General features: G+C 40.0%; 1 protein-coding gene across 1 annotated transcript; it reads right to left on the bottom strand.

The window, feature by feature from the left end:
* Positions 1-46: 46 nt before the first annotated feature.
* LOC138966609 (serine/threonine-protein kinase H1 homolog) lies at positions 47-23358 on the bottom strand. Its single transcript, XM_070338896.1, has 2 exons — positions 22144-23358; positions 47-5592 (listed from the first exon to the last, which is right to left on the bottom strand). Exons 1-2 carry the CDS (start codon positions 23059-23061, stop codon positions 5215-5217), a joined length of 1296 nt encoding a protein of 431 aa, XP_070194997.1. The 5' UTR covers positions 23062-23358; the 3' UTR covers positions 47-5214.
* Positions 23359-27048: the final 3690 nt, after the last annotated feature.

Genomic DNA, 27048 nt, shown 5'->3' with positions numbered 1-27048 from the left:
GCACTCGCACACACGGTTCTTTCTCTTCACAAACAGACACAGTGAATTACATTCCTTTTCTTTTAATTGAACGGAAAACACAAATGAAGTGTTGTATTTGGAGAACAAAATATGCAAAGATTGAGAGATAGGGATCACGTATTTTACTGTTACAGACAACAGTGTTCAACATAAAGAATAAAAGAGAAAGAAAGAGACAGAGAGAACAAAAGGAAAGTTTCTGCATCTACTTAGTTAATTATAACTGGCCTACGAATCACACCAACAGTAGCCGCTACAGAACATGAAACTGTGCAGCACGGATGATACAAGGAGTATATGTCAAACAGCGACACACATTCCTGAGTTCCTAATACCCCCATACCACCCCTTATTCCTGATGTCAATGATCCTACCAATTATTCAGAAATACCCCATATCCTGAATCCTACCCCTTAGTTCTAGAAACTGCTCAAGCATTGGAGAAAAGAAAATGAAACGAATTTTTCTAATTGAGATAATAAAGTATTATAACTGCATCTGCACTAAATTCATCAAAACTCTGGCAATCTTAATTTTGTGTTGTTAATGCGTTTTCTCTGTTGCTCACATAAGTAAGGTGGCACAGTAAATGAAATGATAAATGATATGAAAAAAATGGTGTGTTTTTACAATACATGAATGAAGATTGTTGCTGGTAATAATAAACTGGTGACAGGAAAGATCAAATGCATGGAGACTTTTGAAATGTGTTATTCCGATCAATTTAAAGATTTATACTTGTATTAACATAAGCCCGACATGTTGATGTTGGCAAAATAACTTAACCCCCCAAAATATGATTGCATGGTTGCCAAAATTATGATTGCATGATTGCCTATGTAACCTTGTGGAGAATCTTGAGACATTTTTATTTTCAACATCAAATCATGTTTCATGGCTTACCAACAACAAATGTTAAAACTGACGTTGAAATTTCAAAGTACAAAGCTTGGAATTTCTTCTGTGCCATTTAACTTTTAGGACAATAAAATCTTTCACAAGTTTAATCCCCGATGTAAAACAACATAGTGAAATTATTGCTCTTAGCACATCATTTCAGAAGATATTAGAAGTGCCCCTATTATTATTAACCAATTCAGATGGTGACATTTAGGAACCTACTCTCCTTTTACATTTGTGTCAGTGCAAAATACAGCACATAGGTTATAGATGATAGTTGTACAATCTGTGCTCATACTCAGACCAATTCTAAGCACTAATAAGTGAGACGTTTTTCTTCCCAAAAGCTCATCATCAAAGGTGTGACTCGCGAAATCAATAAAATCCCACAGTTTGGGGGGAGTGCTTCAAGTGTTTAAAACTTAACACAGCACAGAAATATTAACTCACAACTGGAAAGAAAATAAAGATGCACATGATTTTTCATAAGTTAACAAGGCGTTGTGAACTTTAAAACTTCTGCTTAAAATTCTGTTTTATCTTACACAAATGATCCATACATAACATTAACAAGTTTCTTGGCACTGATTTCAATAGTGAGAGATGTTCTCATCTACTAACAATTATAGATTCAACAAAGTATTCACAAGCACAACATTTATATGACCTACAAATTGTGTATAATGGTCAATATCACAATGCAGCAGTAAATTTATCATTCTAACAGATTAAAGAACTCAGATAGTACAGCACAAATGGTTTGGACATTTTCCTTATATTGAAATTAAAAAAACATACTATTTACCTTTGCCTAAAACTTTGAATATTCTTCTGCAGTTTTAGACTGTTTAAAAAGATTTTTTGGGAGAAAACTTGCAGCTGGCTTGAATTAAGTTGAAAGATACAATGAACATGACTAGGCTAGCCCTTTTCAACAAATGCTGGGCTAGAAACAGACAAGATATAAAACTGTATGCACTGTTCATACCATTCAAATAGAAATTTAAATTGAAGCTTTAACTTCAACTTTGTGGACAAATACTTGGACGGATTCGGATTAAGAGTATACTGACAGTCTCTCTTTCTGCGTAAAATGTTACCAACAAATCTTAAACCATGTAAACATTGATATATTTTCATTTTTCAAATGGACGGAACTTGAATAAAACTTATCCACAAGAAAAAGTACTGTGAACAATTCAACTTTCAATGTGAGAAAGATCCACTTTAAGCAGAAAATGCTCCAGTCGTTACCCCCCCAAATCACATAAACATTTAACAAGGAAACTGGACGGAGTTCCGAATCCCTCATTATAAAAGAAAAAACAATTCTCAGTCATTCTGATGAACAACTCTTTCACTGAGTGTGACCTAATCCTTATAAGCACCATTTCTCAGGACAGGTTTATTTTCAAGGAAACTTCAGACATAACAAGCAAATGGAGAAAAAAACTGAACCTGTGATGTTGTCATGTTATTAGAGTATTAATGTAGGAGGATTTCACCATTTGATGAAGAATGGGATTGAGTTGGATGTGGTATGGTATCAATCTGAAGTGCCTGATGTAGTCTAAAGTGCCTTTAACCATCACAACCTTCAAAAACTGTCCTCAAATGCATGATTAATTGATTCTTATGAAAATAAAACAATTGGGCCTGAATGTGTGATTAGGTGAAATGAAAGTGTTGATGATATGACATGAATTCAAATGTTGCTCTTACGAAAAAAAAAGTTAATCTGTGTATGTCTCTGCTGAATGTAATTCCGTTTGGAGAAAAAATCCATGTTGATTCTGGTTCATGCATTTTGTACATCGTGTTTAATACATAATTAAAGTTACACATTTCTTCACAAAGTATTTTACCAATTAAAAAAAATCATAACAGGTAATTCAGATTCTCTCCAAGTATATATACAAGTTATATAAAAGTGTACATATACATGTATTTAACTGTATTAAAAAAAAATGTTCCAGCCCACATTCAAGACAAATGGACAACGATTCAAGTTAATTCATTACTCTTCAGAGACAGTTGCAGCCTTTAAAGTTCCAAAAACAAAGAACTAAACTCCCCTTTTCAATTGAAGATTCTGGCATGTATCCACTTGCCCTTGCATGTAACAAAAGTTCAGCAAGGTTTTCTTATCTGATAAATGGTACAGGCCTTTGAGTATCAGATTTTGCCAACAAGCCGCAGAGCATGCTCCAGATTTTGCCAAATCAAACATAGGCCCCTTTATATAAACCATGGGCTACCAAAAACTCACTGACCATTCTATGGTACATTAAATAAAAACTACTTTATATTTCTCTGAAGAAATTCAACTTGAAAGAATGTACATCCTGACCACAGTCAGGGAAGGAAAACATTAAATTTGGCAGAGATCTGCGGTTTAACGGAAAGACTAGAAACAGATAGATCAAATCATAATGCATGATTATAAGTATACCTTTCTTTTGGTTTTTTACCCACCACATCACACACACACTTGCACACATGTGCACTAGTACTAGAAGTGTGCGATTAAAAGCCATCCTTTCAAATTCAACACATTCTTCAGATAATGAATCACACAACACAATTAAAACTCATTCATTCCGCAATTTCTTGACAAAAATGTTTAACATAGTCACTCTACTTAGTCAGCCTGAGTAAAAACTCAAAAGGACAGGGGACGAAATACAAGGTTACATTAATTCAATGTTTCCAATCTAACGGTGCATTTCAAACTACTACGAAGAAATCTTGTGAAACAAGTAAATGTTCAAGCAGCATATGGTGTTCAGATGCCAGATTCTGACTTGTCAACGCCAGTTATAAATTAGATGTCAACAACAAGATGTCTATGAAAACTACTGAATTATCAAGAAAAGTTCATGGGAGTTTGGTTACTAATCATCCAAGGCAGACTTGTAAACCAATAATGATCACACCGATTCCAGAAGATTCTGTTTATGATTTAACCAAGAAGATTCCTTTTACCCGAAATGCGCAAAAAGTTCTTCTGTTCAATTTCTCATGCCTCATGAGCTACAGGGTGACCCACATTTTATCTGTAGGTTGTATAGTTTCACAAATCTTCTGTTTCCTGAAATGATGGCTGAGATTTTGCATCAGGTACATGCTCAACCTTCCCTGAAACAATGCCTTTTGAGACAAAAGGGCACACAAACTGATTTTGTACCAACCAACTCACACGAAAAGAAGAAAACAAATCATCATTAGACTTAGTTGCTGAGGAAGAAAAAATCCAACATACAGACATACCACCTAATAGCTTGATATCTGCTCGGATAACAAAAATAATCTCTTGTAAATTTGTTCTTCCTTTTCTTCACTGTGAGTGGAAAAATAATGTTATCTTTCTTATGCGAAAAGAAAACCCTCAACAACTTGCACCCACTCTGACTCAGTCAATCGTTACAGGCTTGGTTTGGGACATCTGACATCTCTAGGCAACGATTTCAGGACCGACACCCCTATTAAGTCACAACCTTCTTCAACCTGCCTGCTGTGCTGCAGCACCAGCTTGCCTGCAGCGCTGAGCAGCACAACACAGCACCTCGTTTTCTCCTCTGTTCATGAAAGACACTATCTTGTCACGCCAGGCCTATGCCATTTTGCCCAACGCAGCAGTCCCTCGCACTTTTCAGCAACAGAAACCAGCCAAATCCTTTTTTGTCACTTTTGCTTTGTATTTTGGTCATCGATGATGGAAATGCAACACACAAACGCCTACTGCCGCAAACATTTCTCTCAGTTTAATTTATTTTGCACTTTTCTTTTCTCTGAGCCATAACAAATTACTTAAATCCACAGAGCAAGATTCTGCAGAGATTAAGAGCTGACAATCAACTTCACAAAATGCTGTGAAAACGAAATAACAGTCGGCTACAGAATCACCTCTAAGAAATAGAGGTTAGCCAATTCTGCTGCACAGATGGTCAGCAGCAATCTGTGGTACACATCTTAGTCAAGATTTTACATGTGGCTACAGTGCGGTGGGGTGGTAACTTGTGTAACTCTTTTTATGATGGTCTCTGGAACAAATCAGCTGCCGTGCAGTGTGGTGGCTATGCCTTTTTTGTTTGTTTATAATGATGGCTCTAAAACAATAGAGCTGCAGTGGCTCTCTCATGACAGTCAGCTTTTTGCTCTTCCAAGATGGCTCCAAAAATACACATTGGCAACCTGCCACTTTTCCACAGTTTCCAAACTGAAGGGCTATTGTGGTGTCACACAGTCAGTTGCACATGCAGAGTGCACAGCATGCACGGTGGTGGCCGGTGGCTATACGTTGTACATACTGTAGTGACTGTGCATACTGCTGAGAGATGCCAGCTCAGCCTGGACCTCAGGGTCCTTGTGCAGTTCATCGATCTCCTCTGGCTGCACTCGCCGCCGGTCCGACCGCAGTGAGTGGCCAGAACGGTTAGACTTGTTGCTCTTGTTGCTCTTGGTGGACTTGGTGCTGTTGCCGCGCGTGGACTGGCGCTGAAGCAGGTTTTGGGAGATGGTGCGATGCAGGTTCTTCTGGGAGCTAGAGGCAGCGCCCGAGGCGATCCACGGGTGTCGGATGGCCTTGGCCGCCGTCATGCGCTCGTTCGGGTCAACCACAAGTGTCTTGTCGATGAAGTCTTTGGCTAGAGATGTCACATCTTTCCAGTGCTGCAACACACAATGAGCAGTTAAAATAGTTTGATATAAAGTGCAGATGAAAGTAGCGCTACAAAAGTACAATTCTATCCAAAATATATCCTCAAAGTGGGGAAATTAAACAGCTGGAAGGCAGTTTTGGCTGCGTAAGAGTGACCAAATCTCTGCCTTCTGTGGGGATCACCAAATGAGAAAAAAAACTGCATCTGGAAAAAAAGGTTAGGAAATCAAACATTTTGAAGGTCTGCAAAGAAAAGATCTGCTACATGTGCCACCATACTGGAGAAAACAATCAAAGGTCAGATAAAAGACAAACATTACAAAGGATAGAACACTGAATAGCGGGAGAGGGAGGGGGGGGGGGGGGCTAGGGGGGGGGGGGGGGGGAGGGGGGAGAGGACAACTATGACTCATGAGCAGGACACTTTACAAAGAGAGATCTTTTCATAACACTTTATTGGGATGATACTGGTGCTGATGCTAGACCTATTCTGGAAACAATCCTGTCAGGGTTTTTCACACAAATGCAATGTCTGCTCCCCATGCTCAAACATTAAGATTGGAGTGAATTGGTCACTGTGAGTGTGATGCTATTGATATGTTTACAATTCTCCTCAATCAAAAAAGTCTATAACACTTCCACAAGGCATAAAAAAACAAGTCGCGTAAGGCGAAATTACAACATTTAGTTAAGCTGTCGAACTAACAGAATGAAACTGAACTCACTGCATTTTTACAGCAAGAGCGTATACTCGTAGCATCGTCAGTCCACCGCTCGATGCAATGGCAGTGAAATTGACAAGAAGAGCGGGGTAGTAGTTGCGCTGAGAAGGATAGCACGCTTTTCTTTATCTCTATTCTTTTTAACTTTCTGAGCGTGTTTTTAATCCAAACATATCACATCTATATGTTTTTGGAATCAGGAACCCACAAGGAATAAGATGAAATTGTTTTTAAATTGATTTCGGAAATTTTATTTTAATAATAATTTTTGTATTTTTAATTTTCAGAGCTTGTTTTTAATCCAAATATAACATATTTATATGTTTTTGGAATCAGAAAATGCTGAAGAATAAGATAAACGTAAATTTGGATCGTTTTAAAACAATTTTTTTTTTTTACAATTTTCAGATTTTTAATGACCAAAGTCATTAATTAATTTTTAAGCCACCAAGCTGAAATGCAATACCGAAGTCCGGCCTTCGTCGAAGATTGCTGGGCCAAAATTTCAATCAATTTGATTGAAAAATGAGGGTGTGACAGTGCCGCTTCAAATTTTACAAAAAGCCGGATATGACGTCATCAAAGATATTTATCGAAAAAAAGAAAAAAAACGTCCGGGGATATCATTCCCAGGAACTCTCACGTCAAATTTCATAAAGATCGGTCCAGTAGTTTGGTCTGAATCGCTCTAGACACAGACACACAGACAGACACACATACATACACACACACACAGACAGACACACACCACGACCCTCGTCTCGATTCCCCCCTCTACGTTAAAACATTTAGTCAAAACTTGACTAAATGTAAAAAGCAACAAGTTATTTCTGAACACTGTCTATTAACCACGATGAGAATGGGAGGATTTCAGTTCAAAGCTTTCACACTGCAAGGAGAAGAGACAGCCCATCCCCCAGATAATGCATCAGTCGGGTCTGCACACCAGAAATAGCCATCATCTGATGATAAGGAAACCAACCCATTCTACACTCACAGGAGTGACCAACACTTAAAATACCTGCAACTGACACCTCCCACGCCTATCTGCGGCTAGGTGCAGTCTTTTTCACCTGCTGCTTTCCCTTTCTTCCCCCCCCTGTCTTGGACCTGTTCCAATTGACACCTGCAGGGGTTGAAAGTTCACCTCACATCAGTCTGCCAGGGAGAGAAAGGTAGGGAGAGGGGATCCGAGAGGAAAGGTGTTTTATGGACCTAACAATTTCCAGGGTTAATTAGGGACGTCCTTTAAGCATTCCATGCAGTTCAGGCCGGTTGAGATCTTCTTTTCTTTAGTTTTTTTAATATTTTATTTTGGACCCTTTTGTCTTATCAGAGCCCCTTTATTCTCTCTCTCAGGGGGTGTTTTGTAGTCATCTTTCTAAATGTGTCCCCACAAAGCTGTTAGGATCTAGCTGTTGTTGTAGTGCTGACAAAGACTTTACTGTCTTCATTGGTGTTCAGCTAAATCAATAACTTCTTTTAACCATGGTTGTTTCAGACCGCTGCTGTGAAAACATTGCCATACACTGCAGATCGCCAACCTAAGCACCAGATCATAAAAAAACCTGTGTATAATTTAAAACCTTGAGCAGCTGCAGGATACCATGGTTGTCTGTTCAATTGTATTGGCTCCCCTTGCTACCAATTGTACCAACAAAGACACAACAAACATACAGGATGTGTATTAATCGAACCATTAGATTTCATACCGTTTCAATTTTTTGAATAAACGAAATGTAAAAGCATTATATTCTGAATAATTTTAAAAGCAGACCCTAAACAAGATGAATTGTTTGATGGAATACTTTACTGGCCTCACAGGTTAACACATTTTGTCCCAACCAACTAAACTAAAAGTGGCCTGAGAAGTTAGTGAACTTACCAATTCTAGTTTTATATATATATTACATATATATATGTTCAAGATGAGTCACACCATCATTTCCCCACCTCACATACAAACACTTCTATCACACCCTCCCTTTAGATCATAATCTTTTGGACTTTAGTACAACCACAGTAATCCACTACATGACCCCAACACTTTTTTCTTACCATAGGACACGTACAGTTCCAGTGCTTTGTTACATTACAGTGGCCATTGTCAAACAGACCGAGAGCGCTGAGTATACATTACTCAACCATGCACAAGGCTGTCATGGTAATCATTGATTTCATGTCTTGACAAAAGTAAAATCCACAACTAAAGTGGCAGCCTGTTCAAATTTTGCACGCTCAGTGGACAAAAGCAGCACTGGTCTTTTAGAGGTGAAAAACCTGAAAGGCCAGGGTCCACCGGGGACCCTGGCAAAGACCAGCCTCTCCTGGTACCAAAATGTATGTTAGTAAATTATAAAATAATACATATTTTGCCTCCCTCAACCATCTGAACTAAAATGAATAAAAAATTTACTTTACGAAACCGGATTTTTCGGTTTTAGAAGTTTTCAAAAACCTGATTTCCGGCAAGAACCGGAAAGGTGTTAGCCCTGCTAAATCCCCATCGTGAAAAGGCAAACAGCAAACTTTATTATCTCATGCTGTGTGTACAGCCACTCTAGTTTAATTCATGTGACACAAAGGCGCAAAAAAGATCTTTTAGCTGAAACTGGCAGCATTAGATACATATATTGTTTATTTTCAAATTATCATTTTTTTTGTTCTTCTTCTTCTTCGCTCATGGGCTGAAACTCCCACGTTCACTCACAAATTTGCACGAGTGGGTTTTTACGTGTATGACCGTTTTTACCCCACCATTCAGGCAGCCATACGCTGCTTTCGGGGGAATTTTTGTTTGTTTACTTTAGCAGTTTGAATATAGTTATACTATCATAGGGTATAACTTATAGAATCAGCAGCATAAAATAGAGCTGGTTGGTTACTGAATGCATAGCCAGAACATTTTTCCTATGCGAAAAAGAACAGTATAGTTGATGGCGGTGGGTTGGGGGGTACCATGCAGAAGCTGAACAAAATTGCAGTTTACACTTTTTGTTTTACGGTATCAAAAGCAAAACAATTCCTGAGCCTTTTCCTTCAAAACTACACATGCACTGAGTTCCACAAGTCCCCAGCCGCTACATGTACTTCCAAATTTAGTTTTTAACTTGCATGCTCAGTCTGTTTAAAATGTACAAGACAAAATCGCTGCATGGAATTGGAAACAGTTCAAACGTTAACTGCATTGTCAGGATTTGACCAATCACAGTTGGTAGGCTACCTTTACTGTTTTAGTATATATATATAAAGATTGATTTCTTACAGTTTAAATTTATAATGCAGGTTGGAGCCAGGACACTCTTAGAAAAGCCTTACATAGGGGTCATTCTCTGGAAATGGTTGCCAGTAGTGGTGTTGTCATTCACAGCTAAATTAAAAGAGAACTGTGTGCTTCTGCAACGTTTACCCAACACCCTTTTGTTTGTCGCTTTTTAGAGAGATACATTTGTCAGAATTGTGCATATTTTTCACACCAATTTCTTGTAGGTGTTCATTTAGATCGAAAATACATCGTTTTTGGTGCCGCCATTTTGTGACATGAGCCAGGTTGGTCTGAGCAAGACAACCGATCGCCTTGAGAGAGCAATACATGAAAGCAGTCGAGCTACTTTTTTGAAAGAATACACCTGTCCAAGTCATTCTATCGTTTATCGTGGTTACGCGGTACGTAACGGCTTGTCAGTCAACCGGCTTATGTCTGTCCCGCTTGTCCTCTGCGATGTCCCCCACTGTAAAATGTGTACTTTATTCCGTAATGCGATCGTACACGGCTTATGTGTGTTATTCACAATTCGACACGACTTTAGATGCTTTTGAGTATAACTCTGTGCGAAGAATTCCAACGTTTAGTCCGAATTTCATCAAAATCAGGGTTGTTTTACAACGCGGTCAGACGCGATGTCCCCCCAACATGTTACGACCCTCATGTCTCAAAAGACTGTTTTCTCGTGGACTAGGGCACTCAACGGCATCACACTTTATCAGAATCTGCACAGCCACGAACCGAAATTATGACGTAAATTTTAGATCTCGTTTAGTCGTATTACGTGGTTTTTTGCGTGACGTCTTTCGCGTTTGATCTGTTACGACCATGTTCTTCGGCGTTGCAACACGTTTCGGAACATTTTAATGGTAAGATTTCAGCAGTAATGAAATTGTATGCTGAATTTCAGGTTTAATAAGTAGTTAAAAACTACATAGAATGGTTGCAGAGTAATTTGTTTCTCTTATGCATCGTATCAAAAGTCATTATCTTATGATATGTCGATATGTGTGTATGTCATTTTGCATGATTATCAGCAGGTGCCTGTTTGAGGGTTTGTTCGTTGCATGCGTGTACGTGCGTGTGTGAGTATGTGTGTATGTGTGTGCACCAGTTTCACACTTGAACAAGTGACTGTGTGGGTGTGTGTACGTGTGTGTGTGCGCATGTGCCCCAGTTTCACACATCAACAGGTGACTGTGTGTGTGTGTGCCCCAGTTCCACACATGGACAGGTGTGAGGGTGTGTATGTGTGTGTGTGTGTGAATGAGTGAGTGTGCGTGTGCGTGCGTGCGTGTGTGTGTGTGTGTGTGTATTTGGACACATGTCGCGTTCTTGATGCGTATCTTTTTCTCAGTTGCTTGCTCATACTCGCTCACTTTGTTTTTTCCACTCCAACCATATTCCGCATAAACTAAACAACCCCCCTGAAAATCTTTACTTTCATCCCCATTTTGAAATACCGCAACAACATACTTTCAGAACTATAAAACGATCACACGTGTTCTTTGTGTGCAAGTCTGCCCAGTGTTTTGTCCCCCCATATAGCATATTAACTCTAACTCTAAGACAGGCAAATTGGTCCTAAAAAGATGCTATAACTTAGTCAGTCACTTTGTTTTCTTTGTCATGTTGCAACGGGAATGCTCTTTTCAATTTCCTTGTCGAACAATAAACAACAAGAGGAGTAACAATAAAAATTATACTTACCAACACAGTGATGAAGGTTGACGAGAAGGACCAAGGGTGTTAAGGGTTCTGGTTTTATTTTAAAAAAATGAAGCCTTATCTTTTGGAAAGAAAATTCTTTTTGAACAGAGCGGAGAGACAGGTGGTGAGAAAGAGGGAGAGAAAGAGAGAGAGAGGGGGGGGGATTGTAAAACCAAAACTACTGTTACTACAAGGTATTTATATCATAGTCCTTTTCTTTTCTATTAACAGCCTCTAACTAACGCGGTTAGACCTTAACAGTCAACAGAGATCAAGTAAATGCTAGGGCGATCAAAGTGTTTAATTTTCTTTGAAAGTTATCGGAGCCTGAAAATATGTTAAGCTTTAAAGTTCTATTTATGGTTTCTTTCAACAAAAACAAACTCAAACTGATTTGTTCGACTTAACATCAAACTCAGCTCCAATTTGACCTAAAACTTTGAACAATATCAACGTGACTTTCGTATTGTGTTGGGATCATTCATTCTTGAACATGTCTGAAGTTTCAAAGTTGTGACGTCAGAAATATCTAAGTCGGCTGGTCTGAGTCGGCTGAGCACTGCTGAATCCTATTTCTTTCCTGGTTTCCCTTGTAAGTCAACATTGCTTCTGATCACAGCTTCTGCTGATATATCATTGGTCCTTTTTACATTTAGTCAAGTTTTTTTTTTTTTCGAGACTGCTCTCTAGCTCTTGAACATTGGGATGTCATGAATAGTCCCCTCGTTCTGAGCGTGCAACGGTTCTTTGTGAAAGTGTAAAGAGCTCCGTAAGTAGGTAACAGGTCCTATCAGGCATTTCAAGATTTAAGAGGTTAGTTCTTGAATAATATGAAGTATTTGGAGGAGTAACTATGTCAATTGTGTTGTTTTACAGCCGAAATATGTGTCCATGCAACTATAGCACCATTCTCCAAACGGGCGTTTTATAACGTTACGCCAGTCACACAGTTTGTATTGGACTATCTTTTTTTTAACACATATGCATCCAGCAGAGGCTGTTCTTTTATATTTGACATAATTTTAATGCCTTATTAAAACAAAAAAATGGAGTCTCATGTCACGCTTGTGGCAACCTTGTCGAGAGAACGACCCATATATATATATATATGAGTTCGGGCAAAAGAATTTCCTCTTCTGGATTAAGGCAAAGCAATTTCCTCACCTGCTAAAGAGTTCTAACTGCTTTTAAGGTTCTGGCGAATTGCTTTTACACTGGTTTGTGTATGCAGACAACCTCTCCCATCCGCCCCCCACCCTTCCCAGGTAAATGTGCTAAGTAATACAGCAAAAAGGGGAGGGTTTGAGGTGAGGAAAGGGGGAGGGGAAAGGTAAATTCATTAATTGTAATGAATGAATCAGACAGTGCGGCAGACAGCAGGAGCAGCATGAAACCCACAAAACTCCACATGGATTCTCCACACTGCTGCAAAATGGCCGCCTGGCAACTAGGGTCAAAGTCTGCTCAGTTTCCTCTTTCTCCGCCAGAGAAACCCCCCTCTCCTTGTACACCTCATGGAGACTGAGCCAGCAACGCCAGAGGAAGCAGCAACAGTCTAGCATCATCACTTGTCTACTTCACACACACACAGCTCTCTAGCTACTTGGGGGCAACAGCTGCTTCAAAACAGTTGGCTGGCAGACATAGGTGCCGGAAGTTTCACCTGCCTTGCCTGACTCACTCCCCCCTCACCCACCTGCATCCCCCTACCCCCTCCTTTTGCTCTACAAGCGCTGTAACTGGGTCATTTTTGCTGCAGTAGATAGTGAGTAAGTTTTACCACTGACTGATGAAGGACAAGGAGCTCTACTCCAAGTTGAACAGATTTAAAAGTATGTGTAATCTTATTTTGAAGGCAGTTACTGCTTTGTTTGTTCCTGTACTATATCCACTTCCCACTACATGTACTTACTAAGTAGCAGCAGAGTATCGGTTGTATATGTCACACTTTTGCTTCACACAGTAATAGTAAGACACTTAAATCAAATACATCACCATTTTTGATGTGAAAGTTTATCCTGGAACAACACCCTAAACCAGTCAGTCCTATTCATTTTGAATGCATCCAACAGTGGGTTTTTTTGTGAAAAGAAAAGCTATTTCCTTGTCATTGCAACTGAACAAGTTTTACTGGATGCAATGACCAAGTGGCTGTTTTTGTTTGTTTTATGTACAGTGGACGACCCCCCCCCCCCCCCCCTGATTTCACACCTCGACTCCCTGATTTCACACCTTTTATGACCCTACTTATTCAGATTTTCTGTTACAAAATCTGTAAATTTACCTCCTTTTTAAGACTCCCTCTTGATTTACTCAGATTCTTTTAGGTCTTAAAATGGGGTATCCAGTCTGTACCTGTTTTGGTTTTGGTTTAAAAAACACCCAGCACAATCCCTGCTTTACACATTTAAAAAGATCCAGTAGTATTCACTATGGCTAAAAATATACCAATTCTGTACAATTAGTGAAGCAATAAATTTAAACTGCCAGACAACTTTAAATGAGTGCAACCTCATGAACATGTTTCATTCTTACTATCTCTCCCTACGAACATTTACATACATGTGTACACACAGCCCGTCACTGCTTTAAAATCTGTGCATAATTTTATCAGAACAATTTCATCTTTTGCTCACTCTTTTTATCTCTCCATATCTTTCTCAACAAGCATGTACATTTTTTGTTTTCTCTATTTCTCTCCCTCTCTCTTCCTCAACAATTTGTTATTGTATACAGGGCCAGTAACTAACTACATTGGGGTGTGCACGTTAAAGATCCAACGATTGACAAAAGGGTCTTTCCTGGCAAAAATGTATAGGCATAGATAAAAAATGTCCACCAAATACTCGTGTGACTTGGAATAATAGGCCGTGAAAAGTAAATATTCGCCGTAATGGCTTGAGATTTACTGGCCGATGTGAATGCGTGATATATTGTGTAAAAAATTCCATCTCACACGGCAGAAATTAATATTTTATTTATTTATTTATTTTATTTTATGCAATTTATATCACGCACATATCTCAACCACGGATTCAAGGCGCAGGGATTTATCTATGCCGTGTGAGATGGAATCTTTTACACAATATATCGGCCAGCAAACCTCAAGCCTATACATATGTAAAGCGCTTAGAGAATGTCAAGCGCTATCGAGAGGTTGCGTGTTCGACCCTGGGTCGGGCCGCTATTTTCTCCCCCCTTTCCTAACCTAGATGGTGGGTTCAAGTGCTAGTCTTTCGGATGAGACGAAAAACCGAGGTCCCTTCGTGTACACTATATTGGGGTGTGCACGTTAAAGATCCCACGATTGACAAAAGGGTCTTTCCTGGCAAAATTGTATAGGCATAGATAAAAATGTCCATCAAATACCCGTGTGACTTGGAATAAAGGCCGCGAAAGGTGAACATTCGCCTAACAGGCTTGAGGTTTGCTGGTCGATGTGAATGCGTGATATATTGTGTAAAAAATTCCATCTCACACGGCATAAAAGCGCTTTGAACTTCGGATAAGGCGCTATATAAATAAAGAGAATTATTATTATTATATAAATCTCCCATATAAATAAATAAATAAATAACTGCTCTAGTCTTAACAGAAACGTTTGACATAATATTATCTAAGCTGAAATGTATGCAACTGTCAAAAACCAAGTTTGACGCATGAGTGACACTGACAGTAGCCAGTAAGCATGACTATTCTTAAATACACAAACAGAACAAAAATGATAACCTAATCAAAACTGGCAATTCTTTTCTTAAAGGCCCAGTCTGCCTCAAATGGTTAAAAGAACGATTTAAATCTTCTCACGAAAAAAACCTCATGGAACACACTTGCAACAGCATTTAAATTTTAATGACACAGTTTGTTTCATTGGCTATATAGCTTGCGTAAACCACACACCAGATTTAGATTTCGTGGTTTATTTTAATCCTGAGCCATCGTGAACCCGTGTCACACACTTTCCTTTTTATTCACAATTTCATCGTTAGTTTGTGATTTCAATGCGACTCGCTATATCTGCATTAGCATGTAATTGTGTACCTCTGAATCTAAACTGCAACAAACGACTGCGAGTCACACAAACTTATCGGCGGCGGTTGGCTTCAAAGAACTAAAGAAGCAAGCGCTATGCAGAAAATGTGTCTGTTTGCGGAAACACGACCTCTTCGTAACCTGCTTCCGGGCTCCTTTTTTAAAACTTTCAAAACTTCGAGTTATACTGATCTTATCATGATGAAAAAAGAAATCTTTTATGATTGAAGAATGTTTGTGTTACAAGCACAAGCTGTCAATTTATTATTAAGATATTAAAAGTTAGTTCTAGCGCCAAAACCGTCTGATTGTGGTACTGTCTAGCTGTCTGATTGTGGTACCAGACAATCCGGTTGGCCACGCAAAAAATCGTCTGCCTGGTCGCCAGGTGCGAGTAAAAATATCTGCCGGGCTAGTAGAAACCGCCTGGCAACTCGCCCGGCTGGCCAATTGCGACCCTTTTGGTTGTAATATCGGGTTTTAAAGCCATACAAACACTGCAGATCAACTGTGGTATGAACCGGACCAGCAACATTTCTGCCGGGCTAGTGACTTTCTTGAAGTTACTCGCCCGACTGGCGCGTTAAAATTTTGAGATTTGGCCATCCCTGCGTAACTAAACCATCTGTTTCTGATCACTGAGCCCCCCCGAGCTTTTACATGTATACACTGATACAGTACAAACATACTTCCATTTGAACGCTTACCGCTCGGGAACATCCTGACTGCTTTCCGTTGAGAGTGAGACATTTTCAAAGAATTTATTTTGTGCAGTTAGAACGCACGTACAATGGAAGCCACGTTTTGGCGCTAGACCTAACTTTTAAAATCTTAATTATAAATTGACAGCATGTAAGACAAACAATCTTAAATCACGAAAGAGTTCTTTTATCACCAAGACAAGATCAGTTCAAAGTTTGAAAAAAGGGAGCCCGGATGCAGGTAAGCTAACGAAAACCATGCAACTTTCCCTTTTTTTGGAATGCCATTCGACTGAGATTTCCAAACATTTGATATTGTTTGATGCTGTGCCTGTGTAGAATGAGTATTGCGCCTAAATATAGCGACACAGACGAATTTTCTGCATATCGCTAGTTTCTTTAAAGTCAACCGCCACCGCTCAGTCAGTTTGTGTCACTCCCAGTCGTTTGTTGTATTTTAGATTCAGAGCTACACAATAACGTGCTATTGCAGATGTAGAGTTGCTTTGAAACCGCAAACGACTCTATAGGTCATGTATGATGAAAGTGGGTCACACCGGCCCCTGATGGCTCGGGGGTTGAATAAACTACGAGAACTGCTGTGTGGTTTACGCATGCTAAATAGCCATTCAACTTTCAAGTGATTTGTAAGTGGCATTCAATGTTGTTAAAGGCACAGTAAGCCTCCCATTAACCATCACAGATTCTGTCAGGCTTTTACACACAGTACAAACACCCTTTCATTAAAACACTCACCGCTTGAGAACATCCTAGGTGCCCTCCGTAGAGAGCGAGCAATTTTCAAAGAATTTATTTTTGCGTGGTTTATCTTACCCCTGAGCCATCGTGAACCTGTGTGATCCAGTTTCCCTTTTTCACAATGCAGTCGTCAGTTTGTAATTTGCATGCGGCTCGCTGTGAGCTTATCTGCAATAGCACGTTATTATGTATTTCTGACTATGCACGAAACAAACGAATGAGGTTCACAAGAACTCTAGCGATGGCTTTTGACTGTTCAGAGGAACTGGCGATGCTAACAAACCGTCGTCTGCTACGAGAACCACGACCTTGCGTGACCCTGCTTCCCGGCTTTTCTTTTTTCAAACTTTCAAAACTTCGAATTGTACTGATCTTGTCTTGCTGAAAAAAGAATTCTTTTATGATTTAAGAATGTTTGTGTCTTCTTCTTCTTCTTCTGCGTTCGTGGGATGAAACTCCCACGTAAACTCGTGTTTTTTGCACGAGTGGAATTTTACGTGTATGACCGTTTTTTACCCCACCATTTAGGCAGCCATACGCCGTTTTCGGAGGAAGCATGCTGGGTATTTTTGTGTTTCTATAACCCACCGAACTCTGACATGGATTACAGGATCTTTTTCGTGCGCACTTGGTTTTGTGCTTGAGTGTACACACGGGGGTGTTCGGACACCGAGGAGAGTCTGCACACAAAGTTGACTCTGAGAAATAAATCTCTCGCCGAACGTGGGGACGAACTCACGCTGACAGCGGCCAACTGGATACAAATCCAGCGCGCTACCGACTGAGCTACATCCCCGCCCAGAATGTTTGTGTAACAAGCTGTCAATTTATTATTTAGATTTTAAAAGTTAGGTCTAGCGCCAAAACGCACCACGGTCCGATTGTGTGAGGAGACAATCCGCAAAATTAATTCTTCGAAAATTGCTCGCTCTTTACGTAGGGTACCTGGGATGTTCCCGTTTGGTGAGCGTTCAAATGGAAGGGTGTTTGTACTGTGTGTAAAACTAAAAGCCTGACACTGTGACAGTATCTGTGATGGTTTACGGGAGGCTTACTGTGCCTTTAAACACTATTGCAAGTGTGTTCCCTTAGGTAAGTAAAGCTTTCTTAGTGAAAAGTTGTCATCGTTCTGTAAACCTGTGGTGGAGTAGGCCTTTAATCACCTGAAAAACACTAAGTTTAGTTTGCAACAATCTAGCAACTGCACCCCTTCTGCTGAAGCTGATCAAGACAGGATGCCCATTACAATCATTCTTATGACACTTGAAAGCTTTAAAGCCCCACTCCGCCTCACATGAGGTTTACAGAACGATGGAATCTTTCACAAAATACGCTATTCTAACCTAATGGAACACACTTGCACTACAGGGTTCATACAGACACCTGACAGTGAAATTCAAGGAGTATTCAAGGAGTTTTCAAGGAGTATTCAAGGAGTTCAAGGAGGTCAAATTGCATAGGTGTACACGTGGAAAAACTTTCATCAACCATGCATTCAAAGCTCAAACCAGAAACGTAAAGTAAAACAAAAACATTTATTTACTTTTTTAAATTAAAAAATTTTTAAAAGCACTTTCCACCCGGCATGACTACGATTTTCGACCGGCGATGGCTTGAAACGCTGTCACAATGAATCGACACACTGCTTCTTCAGAAATGGCGCTAAAAGCTACCCGGATGAAGGGGAAGTAATCGGTTTCAACTTCCCTTCGCACGATGGCAGACGACACACGACTTGCACACAACACGCACATAATCGATATAAATTGCTGAAAAACTTTAATATTAACATTTTTTTTTTTTGCCTGCACTTCAGAATTCAAGGAGGTTCAAGGAGGTTAAACACAAGAATGACCATTTTCTCCAAATTCAAGGAGATTCAAGGTCCTTGAAAAGGGGGATTGAAAATTCAAGGAGATTCAAGGAGATTCAAGGAGCGTATGAACCCTGCACTAGCATTTAACAGCAGTAAATGACACAGTTCGTCTGAATGGCTATTTAGTATGCGTAAACCACACACCAGTTCTCTCGGTTTATTGAACGTCTGAGCGATCGTGGACCCGTGTGACCCACTTTCCTTTTTTCACAATTTTGTCGCCAGTTTGTGGTTTTAATACGACTCACTATATATGTATATATATATATATATATAAAATTGTGTACCTCTGAATCTAAATGCAACAAACGACTATGAGTCACACGTAGTACATATCGGCGGCGTTAGACTTCAAAGAAAGCTGCGACATGCAGAAAATTCGTCTGCTTGGGCAAACACGACCTTGTGTGACCTGCTTCCGGGTTCCTTTTCTTCAAAATTATAATTGTAAGGACCTTGTCTTGATGAAAAAAGAATTCTTTTATGATTTAAGAATGATTGTCTCACATGCTGTCATTTTATTTTGAGATTTTAAAAATTGGTTCCAGCGCCAAAACGAGGCTTCCAATTTGTTTTCCTGACAGTGTCAGTGACCAGAAACTGATTGTTTACGGGAGGCATAGTGAGGCTTTCAGTAGTTGAATTTACTTTGAAAAAAATCAGTACCTGGACCAAATAAGCAAACTTTAAATGTAATACTGGATCTCTCGTTTGTACAGGAAATCAACAACAGTGATACCTGCAGCAGCATTAATAATTAAGATGTATGCAATTGCAAGTTAATCACGCTATCAAAGTATCATCTTGTGGTTTGCTTTATGACTGTGTTTCATTTCAGTTCAGTTGATGAGTTACTCAAATGTTTGCAGTGCGAGACACTTAAAATTGACCATTGGAAAATTCTTCATGGACAACTGATCTTTGTTATGGGGGGGGGGGGGGGGGGGGATTGACCTCTATGGGCTTGGCAAACTACCTGTGATTCAGATGACAGAAGACAAGCCCCCCCCCTCCGACTTCACTAATGCACACACACAAAAACAAGCCTTTCTTGCCTAGATCTTATTTTCAAACTTGTCACCAGTGTGGATTTTACACGCGTGTATAGTATTTAGTATGCAAGTGCTTTAGTACCCCATCATGAACAATGAACCACAGTTAAGTACCGCTATGCCTAAAAGATTGTATACTACAGCACTTAGCAGAAGCAAAAGTATGCACAGTTAAATAATCAATGACAAGGCTATCAAAAATGCAAACATTGCTGCAAATTTTTTATGCACCAAAAGCTCTCTGTGACTGTGAGTATGACTATTATGTCTCTGTTTCGGCCTCATGAAAATCAACCTCTGTCAGTGCCATTAGTATTCAGTGCCATTAATATATTTAACTTCAAGGGCACATTCCCACACTGCATGCTGAGTTGTACCACCTCTCTGACACCAAAGACTGGATTTTGTAAGGTTTGGCTACTGGATTTGGAAGGTACCTTAGCTTCCCATCAATTTTTAAAAGACCTTAAAGTAATACAGTGGAACCACACTCAAATTTAAGACCCACACCCCCTCAACTTTAAGACCTCCTTGGGTCCTTTGATTGAGGAAAGAGTAGGACATTGCTATGCTACAGATTTTTTCTAAGTCTGTATACACTAATACAGTTGTCCTTTTTACGGGCGGTGACATTGAAACAGTTACATTTGTATAAGATGAGGGTGGCAAGCTGACGCGTACTAGAGTAGAGCAAAGAGGGAATTACCAGTGAAAAACGCCATAGGTGTCTTACTCGTAGTGAATAATGTGGTCCAATCTGCATGTTTTTAAAAGCAAACAACAAGGCATGACACCAAGCCTGGACTGACCAAACACTCAGGACAGCAATTGCCAGGTGTTGTACAATAGGTGCTTTGTATGCTGATGAAAGAGTTGTGGCCCTTATCAGAGGACAGCAGTAACAAAACCTGTTGTACAATAGCGCAATGTATGCTGATGAAAGAGTTGTGTCGCTTATCAGATGCAAATGCTCCCACCAGACTTGTCTTCATGACCACATGCACTTACAACATACGACTTGTGTCTGTGTGTGTGTGTCCGCGATGCCAAGCCAAAGTTCTCGATCGATCTTTTCCAAATTTGGAGGCCATATTCAGCTACATCCCGGACACAACCTCATCGATGAGATATTTCAATACGTGCTCTCAGCGCGCAGCGCTGAACCGATTTTGGTTTTTCTCTGGATCCATTTCCAGTAACTCTTCCTTATCTTCTCCAGTGTTTACCTCCCTTCCTTCGTGTGGCGTCAATCCATATTCCCGTTTCTATTTTTAGAAGGTCACTGTCGACAACGCTCAATCCATATTCGCGTTATACTATTTTTAGAAGGTCACTACTCTTCTCCAGTGTTTTGCGCGTTTATCTCCCTTCCTTCGTGCGGTGCGCCAGCAAAGCCGGGTCCCCGGCAAAGCCAGGTCCCCCCCGGCTGTATTTGGCTCGACTTTTTCCCGGCGCAGCCGTACCCGGCGAAGCGGGTATTCATCTAGTTTATAATACATACATTGATACCAAAAACAAATATTCATGCAATAAATCAACCAAGCAACCAACCAATTCATGATTTTGGAGCTTCACATTAACGAATGTATTAATCAGGAAAGGGATATTTCTATGGCGCAAATCCTACTCTATTCATTGAATGCTACAGTAGGAAAGTAGAAATCCCATCTGCAGCAGATTCATAGTGTATGCTTTGGACATCATGTCATTGTCAATCACTGACTCAGTGACCAGCAAGTGATGCACTTTATCACAAAGCAAGTGGGGTACTTAATATTATAAAGCAGTGATGTGTACGATGTAAGGAGACCCTTAGGACCAACCAAAAGTGCACAGACTATATTGCATTTGACATGATATAATTTTGTAAAAACAAACAAAAAAACAGTGTTGTTCCCACTGCCAGACTCGAAGGAGAAAAAGTCAGTTGGACCTGGATATATCTTGAATTTGAAACTATCATTTATAGATCATTAAACTGGCTTGCTTTGTCTGCTTTGTATGAAACATTATGGTCAGAAGACCTCCTAGTCCTACTTCAGTACATATCAACATTATACAATCGACTGGCTAGGGGTCAGACCAATGCATTGGATTTGGATATTTTTTTAAGTATGCATCGGTGACTGGTGACAGAGGCCCGAGAAGATCATTGCAAAAGGACTATAAAAAAAGTGTCCAAATCCAGAGGTATCCTCTTAGGGCAGGGACTTGCATCACAGGTACTGGTCACTGTAATAGCAACAAACGGTGAAATCACACGATCTTGACTCTGAATGACTGGCGAATGACAAACACAAACAGTTATAGCTGATGAGGATTCACTCATTCAGAGAGAGTGTACTGTTTAACTAAGTAATTCTGTAGTTAAAACACTGGTTTCACATGTAACACACAGTACAACCAACACATAATCACAATTCCCATTCACTTCAATTCCATTACCTCTCCAGCGTAGCTGTACTTTGCTTTGAGGATTATCCTATACAAGCGGGTTCGATTTTCATCATCAAATGGCATTGTTCCACTTAACAAAATGTAAGTGATCACCCCTATTGCCCACAGATCCACCTGCACATTGTAGGTTTGCCTTGCAAGAATCTCTGGGGCAATGTATTCGGGTGTCCCACAAGTAGTTCTCATGAAATTATCAGGGCCACTCATCATGTGGCTCAGTCCGAAATCTGTGATCATTATCTTAGAGTCGTGGCCAGGGTGGTAGTAAAGTAAATTTTCAGGCTTGAGGTCCCTGTGAGCAATGCCCAATCCATGAAGGTACTCAACACCCTCAAGCACCATTCTCAACACCACAATAGCATCACGTTCTGTGAAGCTCCCTTTCGCGATGATGCGATCGAAAAGTTCGCCGCCTGTGGCAAGTTCCATCACCATGTACACTTTCTCTGGAGTTTCGAACACCTCCACCAACTGAATGATAAAGCGGTGTCGAACCCTCCGCAAAACGTTCAATTCCGCCTCGAAAACCTCCTTTCCTTGGATGCGGTCTATCATTTTGATGGCGTAGGGCTGCTTGGTCATTCGGTTCTCCACTCTCACCACACGGCTGAAACTGCCGCGGCCGATGAGCGCTTTGATGTCGTACTTCGCCGTGACCCGAGGGTCGAACTTATCACGGTATTTTTTCACCTTTTTATTCGTCCGTGGACCTTGTCCGTGATTGACACCGTCCTGTTGATTGTTTTTTCCACCACCACCACCGCCTTCGCGCGGTCGGTTCGTTGTCTGCTTTGAATAGTCTCCACGGTACGCTTTACCCGTCTTCGCATCTTGGCCGTAAAATGTTTCAACAAGGTGCGCGTTTGGCGGAGGTTCTGGTACCAACTTGCTACTCACACAGCCCATAGCGGCTCGAAACTGCTCCTCGTTTTCCTGTTCATCCCCTCGCCACGACAAGAAGGGACGAAAACAAGGTGGTGAGGTGAAGAAAACAGAAAAGTAAAGTGCTCCTCTCGGATTCACACGGATTGCTCCATTCTGGATCTGCCACAGACTTACTGCAGATCAATTGGTAAGTCGGTCCTGACCTTTCGCGGCAGGATATAGTGCGTGGTACCGACACAATGCACTCTTGTCTCCGTGAATCGCATATGGCAATACACATTGCGTTATTTTATAATGTATGTTTAAGATATACTGGCATACTACAGGCCGAGAAATAGCATGTTACCATTTTTCGTTAGGTCGCGCATGGATCTTCTACTATCTCACAAGCACTCCTTTGTGGCAGGGTCACTACAATCACGTGACTTGGGTATGACGTCACATGTTGTTATAACAACTAAATCTTCTGTCGGAGTCCGCTTTGTCAACACAGAGATAGGATTTTATTAATCATCTTGTAGGTTACCTTCTTTTCAGTTTAAGTTTACAATGCACATGCTTTTAACGTCTTTATCAGTGCTTGTACTTTACATTAGTCAACAATTCGCTCCCTGAAGAATCGAGAGAAAAGTGATCGAGTGCCCGCCCCATATCAGTAAATCACCCGCTATGTAGCCTATATGATTTGACTGATGCCGGATTGTTCCAAATCATTTGAAGAAAAACAAGTCGCGTAAGGCGAAAATACAATATTTAGTCAAGTAGCTGTCGAACTCACAGAATGAAACTGAACGCAATGCCATTTTTCAGCAAGACCCTACACTCGTAGCATCGTCAGTCCACCGCTCATGGCAAAGGCAGTGAAATTGACAAGAAGAGCGGGGTAGTAGTTGCGCTAAGAAGGATAGCACGCTTTTCTGTACCTCTCTTTGTTTTAACTTTCTGAGCGTGTTTTTAATCCAAATATATCATATCTATAAGTTTTTGGAATCAGGAACCGACAAGGAATAAGATGAAAGTGTTTTTAAATTGATTTGGACAATTTAATTTTGATAATATTTTTTATATATTTAATTTTCAGAGCTTGTTTTTAATCCGAATATAACATATTTATATGTTTTTGGAATTAGAAAATGATGGAGAATAAGATAAACGTAAATTTGGATCGTTTTATAAATTTTTATTTTTTTTTTTACAATTTTCAGATTTTTAATGACCAAAGTCATTAATTAATTTTTAAGCCACCAAGCTGAAATGCAATACCGAAGTCCGGGCTTCGTCGAAGATTACTTGACCAAAATTTCAACCAATTTGGTTGAAAAATGAGGGCGTGACAGTGCCGCCTCAACTTTCACGAAAAGCCGGATATGACGTCATCAAAGACATTTATCCAAAAAATGAAAAAAACGTTCGGGGATTTCATACCCAGGAACTCTCATGTCAAATTTCATAAAGATCGGTCCAGTAGTTTAGTCTGAATCGCTCTACACACACACACACACAGACACACACACACACGCACATACACCACGACCCTCGTTTCGATTCCCCCTCGATGTTAAAATATTTAGTCAAAACTTGACTAAATATAAAAAGTAACGTACAAACTAACTTTAAAAAAAAAGTTCCTTCAATTGGAACACGTTATCATTTTAGTATTATTGTTGTGTCGTTGGGAAACTCTATAGCAATGCACTAAAACTGACTGACTCGAAGGCATCTCAAGACATGATATCATCAATCGCCCAGTCTGAAACTATTCGGATGCAGCGTGACGGTAGCATCCTGTTTTCTTAGCACGTAGGTGACCAAAAAAATCCAAAGCAAAGTGTACCAACAAAACAAGGAAATGATGTTGAACTTTAGCGTGTTAAATTCATAGCTCAGAATCCAGTGGCATTCTTTACTTATTTTTGATACAAGTCCCTGTAATCAAGCCAAAGAACATTTGTCCTGAAATTAATTGACGGATTGAGCTCCACATTTGGGGCTGGGCCGCTATTGCGCGGGGCCGCTATTGCGCGAATCTAACCCTAACCCTAAAGATTCGCGCAATAGCGGCCCCGCGCAATAGCGGGCCGACCCCCCACATTTAAGCATAATTAATTAATTTGGTTGTTTGATCGACGAAAATGACGAGAAAATGCATACGTTGTCAACCAAGGGACATCACTTACACATCAAAGTTGCCTCCCCTGTCAGCTCACATGGATAATTCCTTCGACGCATACTAAACGATCAGAAACAGTTCATTCCGTGACTTCAATGGGATCTAAAATGACTTGTTATGCTTACAAGTGCAGGTTCTGCAAATTTGGAGGCTTAAATGCCTCTGAATTATGAGCTATGAATTTAACACGCTAAAGTTCAACATTACAGAAAACAAATAAAGAGAAAGAAACATCATGAACAAGGTATTGCAACTGGCTGCCGCCGGTGACAGACATTCTTTTCTGAGCCTTTTCAAAACAGCACTGAGGCTCCGCTCAATCAGAGCAATTGCATGGTGCACGTGCACCCTTGTTTGAAAAAACTAATGTGGCACTGATTCCATTATTAGCATGTGCATGTGCACCCTTGTTTAAAAAAACTAATGTGGCACTGATTTCGTTATTATTTGTTTGTTTTTGTTATTTTTTAGATTTAGTCGAAGTCTTGACTGCAGTGCCGTGTTCAATTTCATTCTGTGAGTTCGACAGATTGACTAAAAGTAATAATTTCGCTTAACGCAACTTGTTTTATGCTTGTTATGGTTCTTTTTATATTTAGTCAAGTTTTGACTAAATATTTTAACATCGAGGGGGAATCGAAACGAGGGTATGGTGTATGTGCGTGTGTCTGTGTGTGTGTCTGTGTGTGTGTCTGTGTGTGTGTGTAGAGCGATTCAGACTAAACTACTGGACCGATCTTTATGAAATTTGACATGAGAGTTCCTGGGTATGAAATCCCCGAACGTTTTTTTCATTTTTTTGATAAATGTCTTTGATGACGTCATATCCGGCTTTTCGTGAAAGTTGAGGCGGCACTGTCACGCCCTCATTTTTCAACCAAATTGGTTGAAATTTTGGTCAAGTAATCTTCGACGAAGCCCGGGGTTCGGTATTGCATTTCAGCTTGGTGGCTTAAAAATTAATTTATGACTTTGGTCATTAAAAATCGGAAAATTGTAAAAAAAAATAAAAATTTATAAAACGATCCAAATTTACGTTTATCTTATTCTCCATCATTTGCTGATTCCAAAAACATATCAATATGTTATATTCGGATTAAAAACAAGCTCTGAAAATTAAATATATAAAAATTATTATCAAAATTTTTTTTTCGAAATCAATTTAAAAACACTTTCATCTTATTCCTTGTCGGTTCCTGATTCCAAAAACATATAGATATGATATGTTTGGATTAAAAACACGCTCAGAAAGTTAAAACAAAGAGAGGTACAGAAAAGCGTGCTATCCTTCTTAGCGCAACTACTACCCCGCTCTTCTTGTCAATTTCACTGCCTTTGCCATGAGCGGTGGACTGACGATGCTACGAGTATACGGTCTTGCTGAAAAAGGGCAGCTACTTGACTAAATATTGTATTTTCGCCTTACGCGACTTGTTTCCAACTTACTGAGCAAATAAAGTAGTCATGCAGCCAGTTTGATATTGCAATCAATCTTCAGATCTCACTGCTGGGACAGATAACACGTCTGCTGAAGAACGGCTCGAAGTCAGTAGCAAATGAGACTAAAAGCAGGCTGTCCTAAAACACGGCTGTAAATTCATTTGATGTGGACGACAGGCGCAATGGCCTAGTGGATTAGTGGGCAAAGGTTGGAGATTTTTTTGATCTCCCAGGTCAACTCATGTGCATACCGCCTATGGACAGCGGGCCCAACATTGCTCATTCCTAAGACTCTCCTGTTCACTCAGAATGTTGTATAACTTCATAAGCTGCACATTTCAAGTGAAGTCAAAGCACAATCACAATTCACACACAAATCTTTGAAAAGACACATGCGC

The sequence above is a fragment of the Littorina saxatilis genome, linkage group LG1, assembly GCF_037325665.1.
Source record: "Littorina saxatilis isolate snail1 linkage group LG1, US_GU_Lsax_2.0, whole genome shotgun sequence".
NCBI lineage: Eukaryota > Metazoa > Mollusca > Gastropoda > Littorinimorpha > Littorinidae > Littorina > Littorina saxatilis.
This window is presented reverse-complemented; position numbering and strand designations above follow the sequence as displayed.